We start from the raw sequence: 18,628 nt of genomic DNA, 5'->3' as shown, positions 1-18,628 counted from the left end.
TGGAAGAGCCTGGGCTCTCCATGACCCAAAAAAGCGAGACAGGTGAAGAGCACGATCATCATTTTCTCTGATACCAAGGGAATTGTGCACAAAGAACTCGTCCCACCCGATCAAACAGTGAATTCTGCATACTTCCGTGACGTTTTGTGACAGCTCTGTGAAAACATGCGGTGACAATGGCCCGAAATTTGGCGTCAAGGGAACTGGCTGCTGCATCACAACAATGTGCCCTGTCACACATCCTTACTCACCAGGACCTTTTTGGCAAAAAACAACATGGCAGTTGTACACCCATGCACTCTACTCGCCAGATTTGGCACCTTCCCAAAACTGAAACTCAAGATGAAAGACCATTTGTTTGACACTCTAGAGAGGATTCAAGAAGCATCGCTGGCAGTGATAAACACTCTCAACAGACAGGACTTCGAGAAAACGTTTGACCAGTGGCAGAAGTGCTGGGACCGGTGTGTATGTGCAGATGTGAACTTCTTCAAGGGTGATGGCGACCATTAGTCCAAAGGTAAGGTTTTCAACAGATGGCAACACCAGTCCCAAAAATTTTTAATATCACCTCATAGAACTTACGTCAGTTACGTCATGCAAAAGAAGGCCAAGCATACAGAGTGACAGAAAAATTTACAAAAATGGCTATAAACGAACAACAATATAAATGTTACATCTATGATGTACAACAGGTTTTACTATGTCATACATTGACACATTTCATGGCATTCTGCTGGAGACAGCTGCCGTCCTATAATTTCATGGTTCATGACTTTGGTACTTAACCAACACTGTAAACTTGTGGGATGGATCTGGTGCAAGGTGTGGTTTAGTCATAATAGTTTCCTGCCTGATAAATTTGTGATGCTTGAAGAAGGTATGGAACACAGACTAACTATATGGTCTGATCACTATGTTGGGCAGAACAATAACTGGAGAATTTTAGCACTTTATTTCTATCTTGTCAACTGCAAGTACTGTGGAGAAATACATAAAAAGTTTTTATGTTCTATTCATAGTTTCCTACCTTGTGACAGGAACTTCACAATGATTGAGAAAAGACAGTGTCAAAAGTTATGGCTCCTTTAGAATAGAAGCATGCCATAGCTTAGGCCTCTGTAGAGCCTTCAAAACTGTCCATTCAGGAGATGATGGAGGACTTAAAGAGCATAGATCCATTGAGCTGGTTCTCAAAACGCCACCTGCTTTGAAAATAACTGGTGTGCTCTGGTTGAAGTTATGCAGTGAAAATCCTTGAGGCAATATGCTTGCTTCATCCACATGAAAGACAATTTATTTTGAAACATGGTTGTGAACATGAAGCAAAAGAAATTGTTGCCTTCTCGGTTTTGGTTGCTCTGCAATGGGGTACTGAAACTTGTAAGGAGAAGAAAAGCGATCTATTGGATGTGACGAAATACATGGAATCAAAATACAGGCATTTCATGAAAACATGCAGTGTGCCAGCTGAGTGTAATGTACCAGCTTCGTGTCTCAACTTGATGATAAACTCATGTTATATTTTTTAAGACCAAAGTAATCAGTTTACAATAAATATTAGTTTGTATCTTGATATAAGTTTCTCACTTAAAACTTTCAGATTCTAGGCAACCTTATCATTATAGTAGAGTAAGAATGACCTGCAGTAATGCTGTATATCAGTTGCTATACAGTGTTTTTTTCTATTTTAGTAGTTATTTTCCAAAACCTATCCTTAGCACAAGTCAGCCGTGGTGGCAGAGTGGTTCTAGGTGCTTCTGTCTGGAACCATATGGCTGCTACGGTTGCAGGTTCGGATTCTGCCTCAGGCATGGATGTGTGTGATGTCCTTAGGTTTAAGTAGTTCTAAGTCTAGGGGACTGATGACCTCAGATGTTAAGTCTCATGGTGCTTAGAGCCATTTGAACTTTAGCAAAATTTTAAAAAACACTATTTTCAACAGTCCACATGCACAAACAATACATATCTGCTATTAATTATTGTTAAGGGTTTTTATCGATTTCCTGAAAATGGCAAAATATGCCATATAGCATTATTCGTGCACACACTTCATTTTGCTGTGATTACGTGCATCTGTGAGGTGATACTAATTGAGAGTATGATTGATTGGTGCCTTCTTCCAATCAGTCGGAAACTTTCATGACATCAGAGATGTTTGATAAGCTGCTGTGGGAGAAGGAACAAGTTCAGTGTAATATGAGCAGTATTGTACAGGTATCTCAACTGGTCCAGGTGCCCTTTTTTTCTATTAAGTGGTCATGCAGAAGAAAATAAACGGAAATTGATCATGTCAAAATCTGTCCTTTTGATGTTGAGGCCTGTACTGAAAGGAGAAACTGCATTATGATGATCCATGATGAAATAGATTTAGAAGAGCAAATTGAATATTTTGGCCTCGTGTCAGTTATCTTCAGTTTGTGTGCCAGTAGGGGCATCGATAGTGATTTCAGTGCAGCTACTGACACTGTGAGCTGACCCCTTACTGAGAAAATTCACTCAACATGTATAATGTTAATGTTCTGAAATTGGTCCTATGAAGTATTGAGTTTCAGGGTAGTGAAGAAAGCTGATGTCGGAATGTACCTCTACAGTCCCATGCGTGGGTCAGGGCCTTCCATCAATGAGCATGTAGCCTGATAAAAGCACCAGCGGTCTACACTAGATTTTGTTAGTCAAGCAACATCTAAAATTATGAAGTTAGGCATATATTGCAATAGTTAATGCACAATTAAACAAGTCATTTAAACAGATTTTAAATGCAGTGGAAAGGAAATAAATAAGGAAATGTAAACAGAGTGCCAAAGTTAAACTGAATGCTGTATGCTGTCAATGTAAGACACTAAAATATAAATGGCCATACTTGTAATCAATAAATTGAATTATATAGGTTTACATAGGAAGCTTAAATACTAAATACAGTTAAATTGTGTGACTAAAAGTATTTGGCAGATTTCCCAGTTACATAAGCTACTGTGAAATCAGAACTAAAATCTAAGTTCCAACTATGTGTTAATATTATGGTCATCAGTGATGCTGTGTCATTTGTCTGTCAAAGTTGATCATAAAACAGAACTATCAGTTGCGTAAAGTGAAAGTTCGTCAATCAAAAAACACACAACAATTGAAAGTAGTGAGAAGATGCGAAAATCCTCAAATATTGCTCAAAATCCTATTGTCCATGCAATTTCAGAGAGTTGAAATGGTTGGGTGCAAAGAGACTTCTGTACAATGGCTGTCAAAACCTACCCAAACTTAACAGTAACTGTTCACTGGCCTAGACCATGTGAGAAACACAAATATATTACCAAAGGCTGTGAGGCACAGCAGCACTGCTTATTTAAAACCTCAGAAAACCATACAGTGCTAATCATTTTAAAAAGTCTTACAAATGTACATTAAAAGAACAATGATTAAAAGTACACTGATTTTATTGAAACTAAATAACTTGAAATAAGCACAGCCCCATGCTGGTCACTTTAAAACCTTATGAAACATTCTAAGACAAATATCACATTAAATATCTGTGGAAGTACTTAAACTGACATCATATACAACTGTTAAAATAAACAAATACACAGAAATATTTCTATACAAACAAGTGTGTCATATCAAATGGGATTATAATGTCCTGCTCATTTGCATGGTGCTTTAGGTTACTATCTAGCACATACCAAGTTTGAATTACAACCAACTGAACTGGACACATCTTGATCACACTGCATAAGAGTTAATTTCACAAAAAAAGACTTAAACACACATTCACTAAGGATGAAGGTAAGGGTGTAGTGTAAAATATGCTGTCTTTTTGGTATATGGGATTGATGAGTATATTTAGCTGTGGTCAAATTGAGTAGTTTTTAGTCAAATTGGTTTGATGTATTGTTTATGCTTGTGGTAGTTCTGGCTTATCAGTAGTACAATTTAGCATTATTGTAATCAGTGTTTACGAAAATTATTTAATGAAAATCTGTACAGTGCTATATTTAATTACAGACGTTGAGATGCACAGTTTGATAGAGTACTGTTGAATTCAATTTTAGTGTTTTTCTATGTAACATTAGTGAGCAATATTTTATAGTTGGAAAGTGACAAATTAGCAATTGGCTATACATCTGATTTTTTTTAAGAGATCAGTCAGCAGAGTTGCGAATACTTCATCCATTGAATCCTTCTTTTATTGCTGTTCCTCACTTAATTTGGTTGCATTCATCTTTTATTTGCCAGTGAGTTAAATGTGTGACAAATATTCTGCTTGCTATCATAGCATTGACGTTGGAAAAGTCCTAAAATTCCTCAAAGATACTAGTGCAAAAGTTTTATGAATGTGAATTTAAATTCTGCCTCACAGTTGTTGGCCTTTTCTCACATGAAAGTATTCCCAATGGCTGGCAGGTTCTGGGCACCTCTCTCGGGTTAAGAACAACATAGTTCACCAGAGCAGAATATTAAATGTATATCTGTCTGTGTTTCAGTGTTAAGTGGGAAATGTTTAGTGTCAAACAATCCTTTGTATTTGATGTTAGATTCACATGACTATCTTAATTGTAATATTCGAAAGTTTGAATGCACGACGAATTTTCAGTTACCTTAATTATTTGTTCAAACTAATTTCCAGCCCTGCTTACAAAGACTTGATACCTTATATTAAGGATTATAAAATGCACTTGCTTCTTCAAAACATTGCCTCTAAAACTGAGGTGTGTCCTCTACTCGAATTTAATATAACAAGTCCAGTGTTTGAGTCAAGATTCCTGGTTGCCTTAAAAATGGACATATATTCAGTGGTGCAGGAAATATGTTTCTATCTCTCAAGATTGGATTAAATTGGTAGCAGCGGTGCACCAGTGCAAAGAACATGAGATGTGGGTACTCACAAGCTTGCTAACATTGTCTCCCTCCTGCCCCACAATCACAAACCTGAACGCTGTCTAGCTTGTGATGTGTCATTGCAGTGTACAGCACCAGCAAACTTGAACTGAAAGTGATTTGTGTTCATGTGGCCCAGCGGTTCTAGGCACTTCAGCCTGTGACTGCACGCGCGCTACGGTCACAGGTTCGAATCCTGCCTTGGGCATGGATGTGTGTGATGTGCTTAGGTTAGTTAGGTTTATGTAGTTCTAAGTTCTAGGGGACTGATGACCTCAGATGTTAAGTCCCATGGTGCTCAGAGCCATTTGCACAATTTTTTTTTATTTGTGTTATTGGTAACAGAGGAATATTTTCTTCAGTATTCATATGATGCAGGCTATAAATTGAAAGTAATAGCATAAGCAGAAGGTGGCACATCAGGCCACAGATTTCCAGGTCTTTTTATTAACTGGCAAACCATGTAAATGGTGTGTTATGAACCTCCAGTAGACTAGCTATAGTAAAGAAGCGAGAGGCTTACCACTGACTTTCCAGCACTTGTCGCTAAAGTCGATACCATTTGGAACACTACGTGTAGAATGTTCTCTATTTCAGATTGTTGCCACCCTCGATGACCTGTAAATTGTAACAGTATAATTGCCCGATGAAATGTTGCTGTGTTGTATTTGTGAACAGATGGTTAATAACAGCAAATGGACTTAACATGTAAATGTATTATGTAACATGATACATGATCACAGCTGTTTTCTACATGTTTTGAAAGTCATTTTTCTTAAAGTCACATTACTGAACTACAACAGCCTTAATTTTATTTCATACTAGATGGTATTTAAAATTTGACATGCCAAACTTTCTTGATACAGTAAGCAGTGAATTGAGAGTAAATTTGGCATTTTCCATTCCTTCTTAATCAGTGCTATCAAACCATTGTTGACACTCATCACTGACGGACAACCACCTGTACATACTGATATTAATTTGGTCACAGATAAGTCTTTTTTTTTTTTTTTTTTTTTTTTTTTTACAAAGTCTTTAATTGCATCCACAAAATCACATCCTTTTGTGTGACCTTTCATGGTTATAACTGCTAAAAAATCTCTATTACCCCATCATTTGTGCAGTAACGCACAAATAATGAAAACTGAGCCATCGAAGCTAAATCTGTAGTGGAATCACATGCAAGACTGAATATTTGTATAGTGTGACTTTATTAATTACTGCCTCAAACATATATTTTGAAATATCGTCTATATGATGTCGACAGGTAGATTCTGAAAGTGTGAGCTTATTTATTTCAGCTGATATTAGTTTACTGTTGGTGAAATTTTGAAACAAAGTTTCAGAAACAGTCATCATACATCGCTTCACTAATTCAGCATCAGTGAAAGCTTTCCATATTTCGTGGCAGAATATTACATACTTGGTATGATGCTCTTGTGACAGCCTCACTTTGCCCAACTGCTGTTAACATAACGTTTTGTTGACGACGAATGGTAGATTTTAGATCAGCAATTTTTTCCTTCCTTTCATTTGAATTCAAAGAAAAAGCTACTGTAAATGAATTTTTCTTATTTGCGTAGTAGCGAAATAAATTGTATCTCTTCAGACCAACAATCGTATCCCGGCATATTAAGCAATTAGCAGTCCTTTCTTCATGTCGACTTATAAAGCAAATCTCTTCTTCCCATATTTATTTGAAACTTCTCTTCACATATTTTCCTCTTACTCACTGTTCTTTAGGGTACATCAGACATTATTAGTTCCACTAATAATTATAGCACCAAACATGAGCACAAATTCACTCAATATGCGACGAACGCTCAGGGGCAGCGAAACTTAGTTACTGACTGACACCATCACGAAAAAGCTAACAATGAGGTGGCTGTGGGACAACCCCACCACCAACAAACGAGCGGCCGTGGGCACATGGCGCATTTGATCCATGGCTCACATTGTTGGTTTTAGTGCTGCGGAACACCAGCAAGTGGCGCTTTAAATGAAAGTGATGGATGGTTTTCAGTTACCTAATTACTTCTCAGACTTTAATCACAATTCTGTGAACAAAACACCACTACACCAGACAAGTAGATAACCAATGCTACCTGTGCGTAGCCGAGGAGGGTCGCGGGCTGTACCAAAGCATGATCTGGGCCACATGCGGCCCATGGGCCACAGTTTGATGACAACTGATATAAATGGTATTGGAGTTACTACAAAAATGACTCAAATATATGCTTGGAAGCTAGTGCTCTAGTGTAAAGTAAGTTATAAATGGTGGAGTTGGATGGTGCTACACGTTTATGAAGTGTCATGGACTTAGCATGTGAACCAAGGCCAAAAATCTCATAAAATGCCACAAGAGTATGAAGAGAAAGTAGTATCCTTCCATCACATTACTATACAACATAGAAAGAAAACCAATGTGGAACTAAGCCAAATAGTGAATATGGACTTGATATAGCAAGTAACAAAATTGTGGTGCCATGAAAGGAGCTAAAAAGGTAACTCTAAAAACAAGTGAACATGAAAAAATGCACTACATGTTGCCCTTTGATGTTGTGCTGACGATACTAAACTTAATCTGACGATTATTTCCAAGTGCTAAATAACGTCAAAACCTACTGAAATACTGCCGCTAGGTGTTGTTCACGTGTATGACAAGGGCTGGATGGACAAGGCTGATATGAAATTATGGATCAAGAGTGTTGAAGCAAGGGAAAGGCACTTCGTTGAAAAAGAGTTCTCTTCTTGTGCTAGATCACTTTAGTAGTCATTTGTAAAATTCTGTGCAAGAGAAATGGAGACAGTTAAATACAGAGCTTTGTATTATTTCACGAACTGCAGCTGCTTGATGACTTGACAAATAAACTACACTGAAACCCAAAGAAAGACTAATATCCTGTATGGCCCCAGTGAGCATGCAAAAGTGCCGCAACACGACATGGCATGGACCCAACTAAAATCTGAAGTAGTGCAGGAAGGGGAGGGGGGGTGGGGAAATTGACATCATGACTCCTGCAGGGCTGTCCATAGGTCCGAAAGGGTATGAGGGAGTGGAGATGTTTTCTGAACAGCATGTTGCTAGGCATCCCAGGTATGCTCAATAATGTTAATGTCTGGGGAGTTTGGAAGCCAGCAGAAGTTTTTCTCAGAAGACTGCTCATGGAACCACTCTGTAGCAATTCTGAATGTGTGGGTTGTCACATTGCCCTGCTGGAATTGTGCAAGTCTGTCAGAATGTACACTGGACATGGATGGATGCAGGTGATCAGACAGGATGCTTATGTAAGTGTCACTTGCCAGAGTCGTAACTAGATGTATCAGGGATTCCATATAACTCTAGCACATGCCCCACACGATTACAGAGCCTACACCTGCTTTAACAGTCCCCTGCTGACAAGTAGGTTCCATGGATTCAGGAGGCTGTCTCGATTCCCGTACACATCCATCCACTCAATACAATTTGAAATGACTCATCTGACCAGGCAACATATTTCTAGGCTTCAACAGTCCAGAGTTGGTGTTGACGGGCCCAGGTCAAGCGTAATGCTTTGTCGTCCAGTCATCAAGGGTACACAAGTGGGCCGTTGGCTCCAAAAGCCCATATCAGTGATGTTCTCTTGAATGGTTTGCACACTGGTACTTCTTGATGGCCTGGCATTGAAACCTGCAGCAATTTGCTGAAGGATTGCACTTCAATCACATTGAATGATTCTCTTCAGTCGTTGGTCCCTTTCTTGCAGTATCTTTTTCCAGCTGCTGCAGTTTTGGAGATGTTGTGTTTTACCAGATTCCTGATACTGTGTACTTGTAAAATGGTCATATGGGAAAATCCCCACTTCATTGCTACCTCAGAAATGCTGTGTGCTCAATTAAATCTTAATTACCTGCCATTGTCACAGCAGTAACTGATATAACAGTTGCGCCAGACACTTGTTGCCTTATGTAGGCATTTCCGACTGCAGTGTCATGTTCTGCTTGTTTACATATCTCTGTCTTTGAATACACATGCTTATACCAGTTTCTGTAGCACCTCAGTGGATTTGAAGTGTATATGGGAGAGGAATGGAACAAGTGGATGATGGATTAAGTCCAACATGAATTCATGTCAAAGGGAGTTATAAAACAATCTACAAACAAAATTGTCAGTCAATAAAGCAGTTGTGGTCTAGAGTGAGACATAATATCATTGTTAAATCTTTCAGGAAGGGTGGCTTAAGTATTCCTCTCAGTGGTGGTGAAGATCATCTTATATATATGAAGAGGACAATGATTCTGAGGAAAGAGGAACGTTCAGATAATGAATTTCAGTGATTTTGAAAGTCATTTTGGTTTTATGAACTAAGATATTTTGTAGTTTGACTTTGCAATCTAATAATAAAAATGGTAAAAATGTAATTTCTTAAGAAATTGCTTGAAAATTAAGGTGCACCTTACAGTCCATTAAATATAGTAGTTGTTTTCTTTGAATGAGTTTAGATTCAATCTGATGAGCTCACATCAAACAATATACTTAAGGATTGTTGCTGTTGTCCAGAGGGACATCAGTTTGCTTATAGTGATCTGCAGAACAAAACAGTAGCTGTACTCAGCCACTGTTGTTTACTATCTGCTGCTTTTATCTCACCCTGGGTCTAAATACAGTCTTAAAACAGTAGCACTCAAAAATATTCTATCAAAAGCGTTAGTTACAATTACATAAACATAAGTGTGTAATAGAAAAAAACTGCCATCGGATAATTGGAGAAGATGAAATTGTAATCTATTTAGTAAAAGCCTGCGTATAGTTTAAACAAGGTTATGCTACATCAAGAGAGAAGTAATTCTTTTGAGTCAAATGTAATTAGTAGGTCTAGGTATACAGGGTGTTACAAAAAGGTACGGCCAAACTTTCAGGAAACATTCCTCACACACAAAGAAAGAAACTATGTTATGTGGACTTGTCCGGAAACGCTTACTTTCCATGTTAGAGCTCATTTTATTACTTCTCTTCAAATCACATTAATCATGGAGTGGAAACACAGCAACAGAACGTACCAGCATGACTTCAAACACTTTGTTACAGTAAATGTTCAAAATATCCTCCGTTAGCAAGGATACATGCATCCACCCTCCGTCGCATGGAATCCCTGATGCGCTGATGCAGCCCTGGAGAATGGCGTATTGTATCACAGCCGCCCACAAAACAAGCACAGTGTGTCTACATTTGGTACTGGGGTTGAGTAGAAAGAGCTTTCAAATGCTCCCAGAAATAAGTCAAGAGGGTTGAGGTCAGGAGAGCATGGAGGCCATAGAATTGGTCCACCTGTACCAATCCGTCGGTCACCTAATCTGTTGTCGAGAAGTGTACGAACACTTTGACTGAAATGAAATGTGCAGGAGCTCCAACGTGCATAAACCACATGTTGTCATGCTTGTAAAGGCACATGTTCTAGCAGCATAGGTAGGGTATCCTGTATGAAATCATGACAACGTGCTCCATTGAGTGTAGGTGGAAGAACATGGGGCCCAATCAAGATATCACCAACAATGCCTGCCCAAACGTTCACAAAAAATCTGTGTTGATGACATGATTGCACAATTGCGTGTGGATTCTTGTCAGCCCACACATGTTGATTGTGAAAATTTACAATTTGATCACATTGGAATGAAGCCTCAGCCGTAAAGAGAACATTTGCACTTAAATGAGGATTGACACATTGTTGGATGAACCATTCGCAGAAGTTTACCCATGGAGGCCAATCAGCTGCTGATAGTGCCTGCACACGCTGTACACGGTACGGAAACAACTGGTTCTCCCATAGCACTCTCCATACAGTGACATGGTCAACATTACCTTGTATAGCAGCAACTTCTCTGACGCTGACATTAGAGTTATCATCAACTGCACAAAGAATTGTCTCGTCCATTGCAGGTGTCCTCGTCGTTCTAGGTCTTCCCCAGTCGCGAGCCATAGGCTGGAACGTTCCGTGCTCCCTAAGACGCTGATCAATTGCTTCGAACGTCTTCCTGTTGGGACACCTTCGTTCTGGCAATCTGTCTCAATACAAACGTACCGCGCCACGGCTATTGCCCATGCTAATCCATACATCAAATGGGCATCTGCCAACTCCACATTTGTGAACATTGCATTGACTGCAAAACCACGTTCGTGATGAACACTAACCTGTTGATGCTATGTACTGATGTGCTTGTTGCTAGTACTGTAGAGCAATGAGTCACATGTCAACACAAGCACCAAAGTCAACATTACCTTCCTTCGATTGGGCCAACTGGCGGTGAATTGAGGAAGTACAGTACATACTGAAGAAACTAAAATGAGCTCTAACATGGAAATTAAGCATTTCCGGACACATGTCCACATAACATTCTTTCTTTATTTGTGTGTGAAGAATGTTTCCTGAAAGTTTGGCCGTACCTTTCTGTAACACCCTGTATAAGAATAAAACTATTTTGGAATATGAAGAACAAATCAGTATTTGTTGCATACCAATGATCTTTGATCATTAATTTGGCATGGAATCCACAAGCTTTTGTAATAGGCCAATTGGGAGTTCTGACTATGGGTCCAATAAGATACCAGCAAACAGATCTGTGTTTGGGTAGCTTCTACCATGAACACATGAATTCAGTGCATATCAGAGGCATTCAGTTGGATTTAGATCCAGGCTCTGGTTTAGGCACAGAGATGTGTTCTCAATCGTTGACCTGCTGAAATATCCAATTATGACACATACTCTTTCTCCTACACAGAATCATATCCTTTTCTAAAATGTGACTGTACAGCAAACATCCCTACACCATAACATTTCCCACACCATGATTAATGATCTGTATCTGATACTGTTGTGGCCCTTAAGCTTTTTAGTTCTGTATATACTTCACACCATCAGAAAAAATACATTACATTTATTTTTGTCACTCTGTAAAACCTGAGACCCATCTGTGGCATTCCAAATTCGGTGTTCTTGCCATTGACTGTGCACTCATGTTAGTAGTTGTGATATGCCATAGTCTGTATAAGTGCTAGGCTGCAAAATCCCGATCTTGAAGATGTGCAAAACAACTTGTCTCACATCAAGCAAATGTTCTGTTTTGGTATACTTCTAGTTCTCTACAAGTAAATACCATATCATCAAGGCAAAGGAATATATATTTACATTGCTGTAGTATGATATTGATCGTTAACTAGATATGTAACCACAGCAGCAGAAAGCTGTTGATGGAGCGACACTTCCATATATTGCTCGTTTGTGACTGCATGAAGGCAGTACTGACAGCATAATGACGCAACTGCAAAATACTTCTGATCACTGCTGTAACCTAACAGAACACTCGAAATACTGTTATCTGACCTCGTTAATGTAATTTGTTTTCAGTGCATATACCAGCACTATGCTTTCCTGAGAAGGTATTACAAATTTGGAACAAAATTTTTGTTCATGCTCCTCCATTACAGGCCAGCTAAGGTTTCATGTTTCCTTATGCTACTGCTTCATCTGTCCACTTTTTTCTTTCCACTCACTTGATGTCCAGTTTCTGTCTTGTCTTTTTGGAACTATTTTGCTGTGGAGAATTTACCAACTCAGTTATGTTTCTGTATTCAGTTTGATTTTGAATTTCTTGCATATTTATACTCATTAGCCTTCTTTTCCAAATTTTGTCTTCAGTGTTTTCCTATGTATCTATATTTAGCCTTCTTTTCCAAATTTTGTCTGCAGTGTTTTGCTATGTATCTATCTCTATTTGTGTATAGTTTCTTAATTTAAATATTTGTACTGGTGTTCTGTTTCCTAATACCTTTCCTTTTTTTTTCACAATTTACACTATCTTTTGTTGATTCTAAAATTAGTGTTTGTGGTGCAGATGTGTATTCTGGCCAAATGACTGCCTTGCTAGTCAAAGGTTCTGCAATTGTGGAGAATGAATTTTTGTGGCTCCATTTTTCCAACCATTTGGTTATATGACTTCTCATGGGTCCTCAAATTTGTCATCCGCTGATACTCCCATACTTCGTATTTGATTTGGATGTTGCAGTCTTGTTATAGCCAGTACCTCTTTTTATCTGAGGAGATGTGTCGATGTGCTTTCTCTACCGTTTTTTTTTTTTTTTCCAGTCTGTCTTTGTGCTTTCTCTACACTGTCAATATTGCTAAATTGTCTATAAAAGTTGAACAGACAATTTTAACATTGTCTATTTTCTAACGAAGTTGTATTCAACTTCTGGCATTAGATTCTGACAACTGCTCCATCTGTTCAATGTTCACTTTTTCAAATATGGTCCAAAAGAAGAATGGAGTTAATCCATTTCCTGGGCTAAAGTCTGTTCTTATCTCAAATAAGGCTGTAGTTCTTTTAAGAGGACCCGTGTTCTCTTCTGTGTTTCAGATTCTTGAAGAATTTTCAGTAAATGCAGTCTTGGTTTATAGTCATAAGCCTTATAAAATATTACAAATGTATTCCAGTATTATTTTGCTCCGTTAGTCCTTGATCAATTTTTTCCTTCACAGTGCATCCATGTCCTAAGCCATTGCTGATACATGTAGTAGTTTTGAATTTCTGCTGTTTTTCCTTGGACTTCTCATGGAATTTCTTTGAATCTTCTGGGAATATGGTTATTAGTTATTCTAGACCAGAAATTTTACTTTTATTATTCGGTGGTAATGGTCAATTTCAACATGTATCTATGTATGATATCCATGTATGACTCTGAAAAGCATTATCTTTTTGGAATTGTGCTTTGTTATTGGCACATAAGCTATCTGATATTCTCAAATCATATTATTGTTGACTTCATCTCCCTTTAGAGGTGTGTGTGTGTGTGTGTGTGTGTGTGTGTGTGTCACAGGGGTGGGAGAGGGGTGGTTCTGCTGCCAGTAATTTTGTTAAATGTTTTTTCTTACCATTTTTCCTTTTTTCTTACATCCACAGATGGGCAGAAATTTATAAATGGAAAAAACAGTTTCGCCCTGGACTTGTGATGGTGCTCACATGCTTTGTTTCTTTGTTGTTCTCAGTGTTGACGTACTGGCTGAAAAATTATGGGGTGAAAGTGCAACTACTGTCTACTGTAAGTGATGTAGTCAACAGATACACAGTTGTGTTTCACAATTATTTACTATCACTTTTTCACAACCCCGCATATATACATTTAATATGGCCAGTGTACTGTTGTTTAGCTTTCGATAATTCTCATAGGTTGCAGGCAAACATCCACATATTGCTACAGTAGTTTACTGTTGCATATCTATGAGCAGTAAAAACCTAACCATAAAGTTCAAAGTTCTTGAAGAATAGAAAGGTACATATGGAGCAGACAGTGTCATTGTTTTTACACACAGCCTAAGTGTCTAAACTTACTTCACAAATGCATTGTTGTTTATCTAACCAGTACAGGTTCCTCATCTGAAACTTGGCCGTGGACTGACTGTCTCATGATCAAAAACCAGTTCCTTATATATCCTCACAATAATAGGTCTGAAACTACAAATTGTTCAAAGTTAAATGTACAGAAACTACAATTAAAACTTAACTCATTAAATTAACTAAATACATCGAAAACTTGCTTCTTTTTAACTGTTTCTCACACTGCAAGGGTTAAGCCAAATTATTTGTTTAAATTATGAAATTAACATACATAGTAAAGTAAACAGAACTTTTGACAAAACTGTTAATTATTTTGGCATTAAGGGCTGGCTTTGCTAACATGTTTTCAAATAGAGCCAAATAGATATCTTAAGATTTCGAGTATTTTGTCTTCCAAATGTTTATAATTAGTACAGAATGTATATTTGCTTATACGTCAACAACAGAATTTAAGTTACGAAATAATTACTGATTTCACCCTATAATAAAAGACACTAACTATGAATAGTCAAAATAAATTAGAAAATCTATTACATATTCTTTCTCTTTATGTTAATGATAATTAGACAGGAAAATATGAATTTTAAGGAGGCAGACTGCAAAACAATAGGGGATGTAAAAATATCCCAGCTTGCTTTGTCACAGACTGTTAGTGAATGTATTATTCAAAATTGTTAATTTGACAGTTCAAAGATAGCTCAGTTTGATGCCTGAATGCTTTATACTTTCTTTTGTGACAACACTTTCCTTGCATTAACTATGTTTAGGAATGACAGGAGTCATTGTCATCTGTATCCCTACACAATGATAGTACTTCATGAAATAATTTCCATCGAAGTCATGTCACACTGCACATCTTAATTTCCACTCCCTATGCACGAGGGGTGACATTTAATAACTTGACTTAGTTCATAGTAATCTCTCGCCAGAGAATGGTGTAACAGTCAAAATTCCAGTTGTGAATAAATACATTTAATAGCAGTTTAGGCAGAAAATGTTTTCACCTGCATTCTGTACAAGTTTGAGGATTAAAACTTGATAAAATTTTTATGTTTTCCTATGGCACTTCATTAGATGCTTCTCATCATTGTTCTTAGGACTGTTATACTTTCTGCATTGTTCTTGTTATCCTGATATATTGGTGCATGTGCATTAATTATTGTGTACCTCTCATCTAAATACTGAATTATTGCAGGGAGAGTCTTCCTGGAGGTGATGAAAAATTTGGTACCAATTGCAACATTGATTTGCCATTGATGAAAGCAGAGCCTAGCTCTGGAGTATTTTCCGAATTTCTTCCCTATGTTCTCTGTGAAAAATCTACAGTGCTCTGAATGTGGTATTTCTTCATCTGTGAATGTGCTATTTTGTAATGCCAATTTTAACTTGTTCATTTACAATGTCTGAAATTATTTTGAGTTTTCCAATATTTATTAATGTTTGTATATTTAATGGTCCATGCCTGTATGCAGTTCTGGATGTGAACTTATGGTTGGGTTTAGAAGTCACTCCTCACCTCTGCAAGTTGGTCTGGGCTGCCCATAGCACAAAGACCTAAACGTGTCACTTATGGTAGTGGATTTATCTCTCAGCGAATGGCAGTTTTCCTAAGGTCACTTTTTTTTCTGAAGTATCTAGTAGGAAATATGATTACAACTGAATAACTGGCTTGCATAGTTATTTACAGTACTGAAGAGAAAGTGAGGAAATAAAGAGTGAATTCTTACTAACATTCTGTTTCAGTAACTGCAACAGTTTATCATGTCTTCTGTAATGATGTTTTCAAGCTTCAAATACAGCATTTTATGGACCAAACACATGTTGGTGGGTGTTAATAGAATTGTATTTATTTACTCTCTCACCAGTTGTAAATCACTGGCAATTTCTTGAAATGTTGCAGGTGGCAGCCTCAGAAAGATATGCATCCGATAGTGCGCGGTAAGTTTTCGTAATTCACTGCAGAACTTCTTGAGAAATATAAATTTTTATTTATTAGTTGTGGAGGTACTTCAGTTATAAAATGCACTTCTGTAATTATTCAGTATTATTAAGCAACAACATTACAATGCAGTATGGTCAGTAAACTATCCTCTGCAACAACCATTATGTGACTGTTCCTAAATAAACAGAGCGAACTTTTAATATCCATACAAGGAAAAAAAAAGTTCAAGTGAATGTAGCAGCTGTATTGTGCTTAATGCAGAACATCACTTGAAAGGCACTGAAATAGAATAGCTTCATCTTGATGGACACAAGCTAATGTCATATTGCAGTAGAACAAGGAAGAAGAAAGGGTGAGTGGCTGCATATCCAAAACTTGGAGCTGATTCCCAGCCATTCAGATTAACAAATATAGTGTTGAACTGCTCTTTCAGTTTTGTGTGACAGTGGTGCTCAGTAAATGTACAAACTTGTCGTAGTGACAGTGTATGACCCACCATCAAGAAGAATCTTAAGTAGCTGGTGCCAGTTTCAGTAAGGTTGTGAAGACTTAAATGGTGAATCCTCATTGATTGCAGAGATAGTATTATATTTCTATGTCACATAGAACTAACTGAGGACACGTGGAAACCATGAAGTCCACTATTGAAAATCTGCCACAGGAAAATTGTCTATACGGTGACTAGTGTTGTTGCAGCAAAACCAAAGGCCACTGTTTCAATTGGTCATGCTAATCAAATTTATACTAATTCTGGTACCACGCACTGTGGAATTTGAATCCACACCAGATGTCATAGACATCGAAGACCCCTAGAGGTGTCTGCACCATCGCGCCATAATCTGTGGTGGCGTGCGCCTCCTGCCGCGTTTTCTGTCATTTCAACCCTGCAACTGTCCTGGTCGCAGTTACAACACTAATTATCAAGTGCAGATCACAGGAGGAAAGTATGTTTTCTCAGAATAAAAAAAAATCCGGCCAATGGGACTCACCACCCTTTGGCAAGTTCAAGCTTCACTGCCATGGGACCCCAGCCTTTGCGGCACCTTGTTCCTTTCAGTGCCCATGTCTATGCTCCTGCTGTTCTTTCTCCCCTTGCTTGAGGAACACATTTTGCATAGTTTCAGGAATGTGTTCTGATATTTCAATGGCCTAGCTTGGGAACAGTCCATGATATGTTTTCCTTTCTTTCTTTCTTTCTTTCTTTCTTTGTTCTCCATCTCCTCACCTTACTGGCATTTGAGGTTTCTTTGTTTCTCCTTCCTGTGTGTTCCTGAAGGTTGGCCCATGCATTACACACATAACAGGTGACTGGGTAATACAATTACCAGTCCCAGGGCAATGGCTAAGATTTGCACATACCTCCTGATACAGGCCAGGCCCAGAGAGGGGTGACTGCCTGAGCTGTTACCTTCCCAAATGGCAATTGGTCCCTATGTCTAGAGTTTGGGAGGTGTGACCTGAGGTGGGAACAGTCATTTATACCAGGTGAATCCCCCTCCAAGGGGGCCCCCAGTTGGAAGGAGCATGCCATTAGATATTTTGGTGATCATGGGGGATTTTTTTGCCTCGACTCAATCACCATCTTAGTCTGTGTCTACTAAACGTAAACAGAATGAGATTCGAGAGTCGAAAACACTCCCAGCTGCACATCGGTTCCTCATAGTATCATGTACCGCAGGTGGTCAGTCCTTTGGTATGGTTAATGCTTGCATTATTCAAAAAGTTGTTGCATTTGCAGGCCCTGTGAAACTCTGTTCACATTTATGTAAAGGAACTTTGCTTATGAAGACCACTTGTGATTTTCAAGCCCAACAACTGCTGACGGCATCACTCCTCCATAGCTATCATACTCGTGTCGAGGACCATTATACTCTGAATTCTTAACATGGTGTTCTTTACATTCAGATGCTTGATGGCCTCACCGAGGAAGAAATCAACACTTATCTCTCTGATCAGGGCATCACTGTGGCCCATTGGGTAATGAAAAAGATGAATGCAAACTGAGTGCCCACATGCTCTTCTTTTCTACCAATTGCTCGATTAGTGTTTGCCTCAAAGATTAAGGTAGTAATCGTGGTCTAACCGTACATTCCAAACCAGATGAATTACTACCAGTGTCAACATTATAACACCACACGTGTCCTGTCAAAACATTGCCAAATGTGTAACTCTTCAGGCTTTCCCGGCGATCTAATGACATCTTGGGTTGTCGGGTGTTCTGCAGGATATCAGCGTCGTACTTGCACGATATTTCAGTCACGTAGCTCGAGACCTTCATCAGGTGCGACCTGAGACTGCTCCTCGAGTGGACCTGGCCCAGTATTTATGCCTATGGCCTTCCCCCTCCACCAACGGCTGCAGGCGCTTCCTCTGTGGTTTGCGCCCATTCCCTGTGACCTGCAGGAGCGTTGCTGCTCCGTTTTCCGTCCGCTGCGGTTCTAGGTGTTC

The 18,628-nt window shown here is 38.6% G+C and overlaps 1 protein-coding gene across 5 annotated transcripts in view; it reads left to right on the top strand.

The window, feature by feature from the left end:
* The window catches only part of LOC126442745 (zinc finger protein 93-like), a 128,086-nt gene that overhangs the window by 75,778 nt on the left and 33,680 nt on the right, over positions 1 to 18,628 (top strand). For all 5 annotated transcript variants that reach the window (XM_050090757.1, XM_050090756.1, XM_050090755.1 and 2 more), the window contains one exon: positions 16,139 to 16,176. In XM_050090757.1, coding sequence (XP_049946714.1) covers positions 16,139 to 16,176 — 38 coding nt within the window. The remainder of the gene's footprint in view (positions 1 to 16,138; positions 16,177 to 18,628) is intronic.

The sequence above is a fragment of the Schistocerca serialis genome, unplaced genomic scaffold (genome assembly GCF_023864345.2).
Source record: "Schistocerca serialis cubense isolate TAMUIC-IGC-003099 unplaced genomic scaffold, iqSchSeri2.2 HiC_scaffold_1402, whole genome shotgun sequence".
NCBI lineage: Eukaryota > Metazoa > Arthropoda > Insecta > Orthoptera > Acrididae > Schistocerca > Schistocerca serialis.
This window is presented reverse-complemented; position numbering and strand designations above follow the sequence as displayed.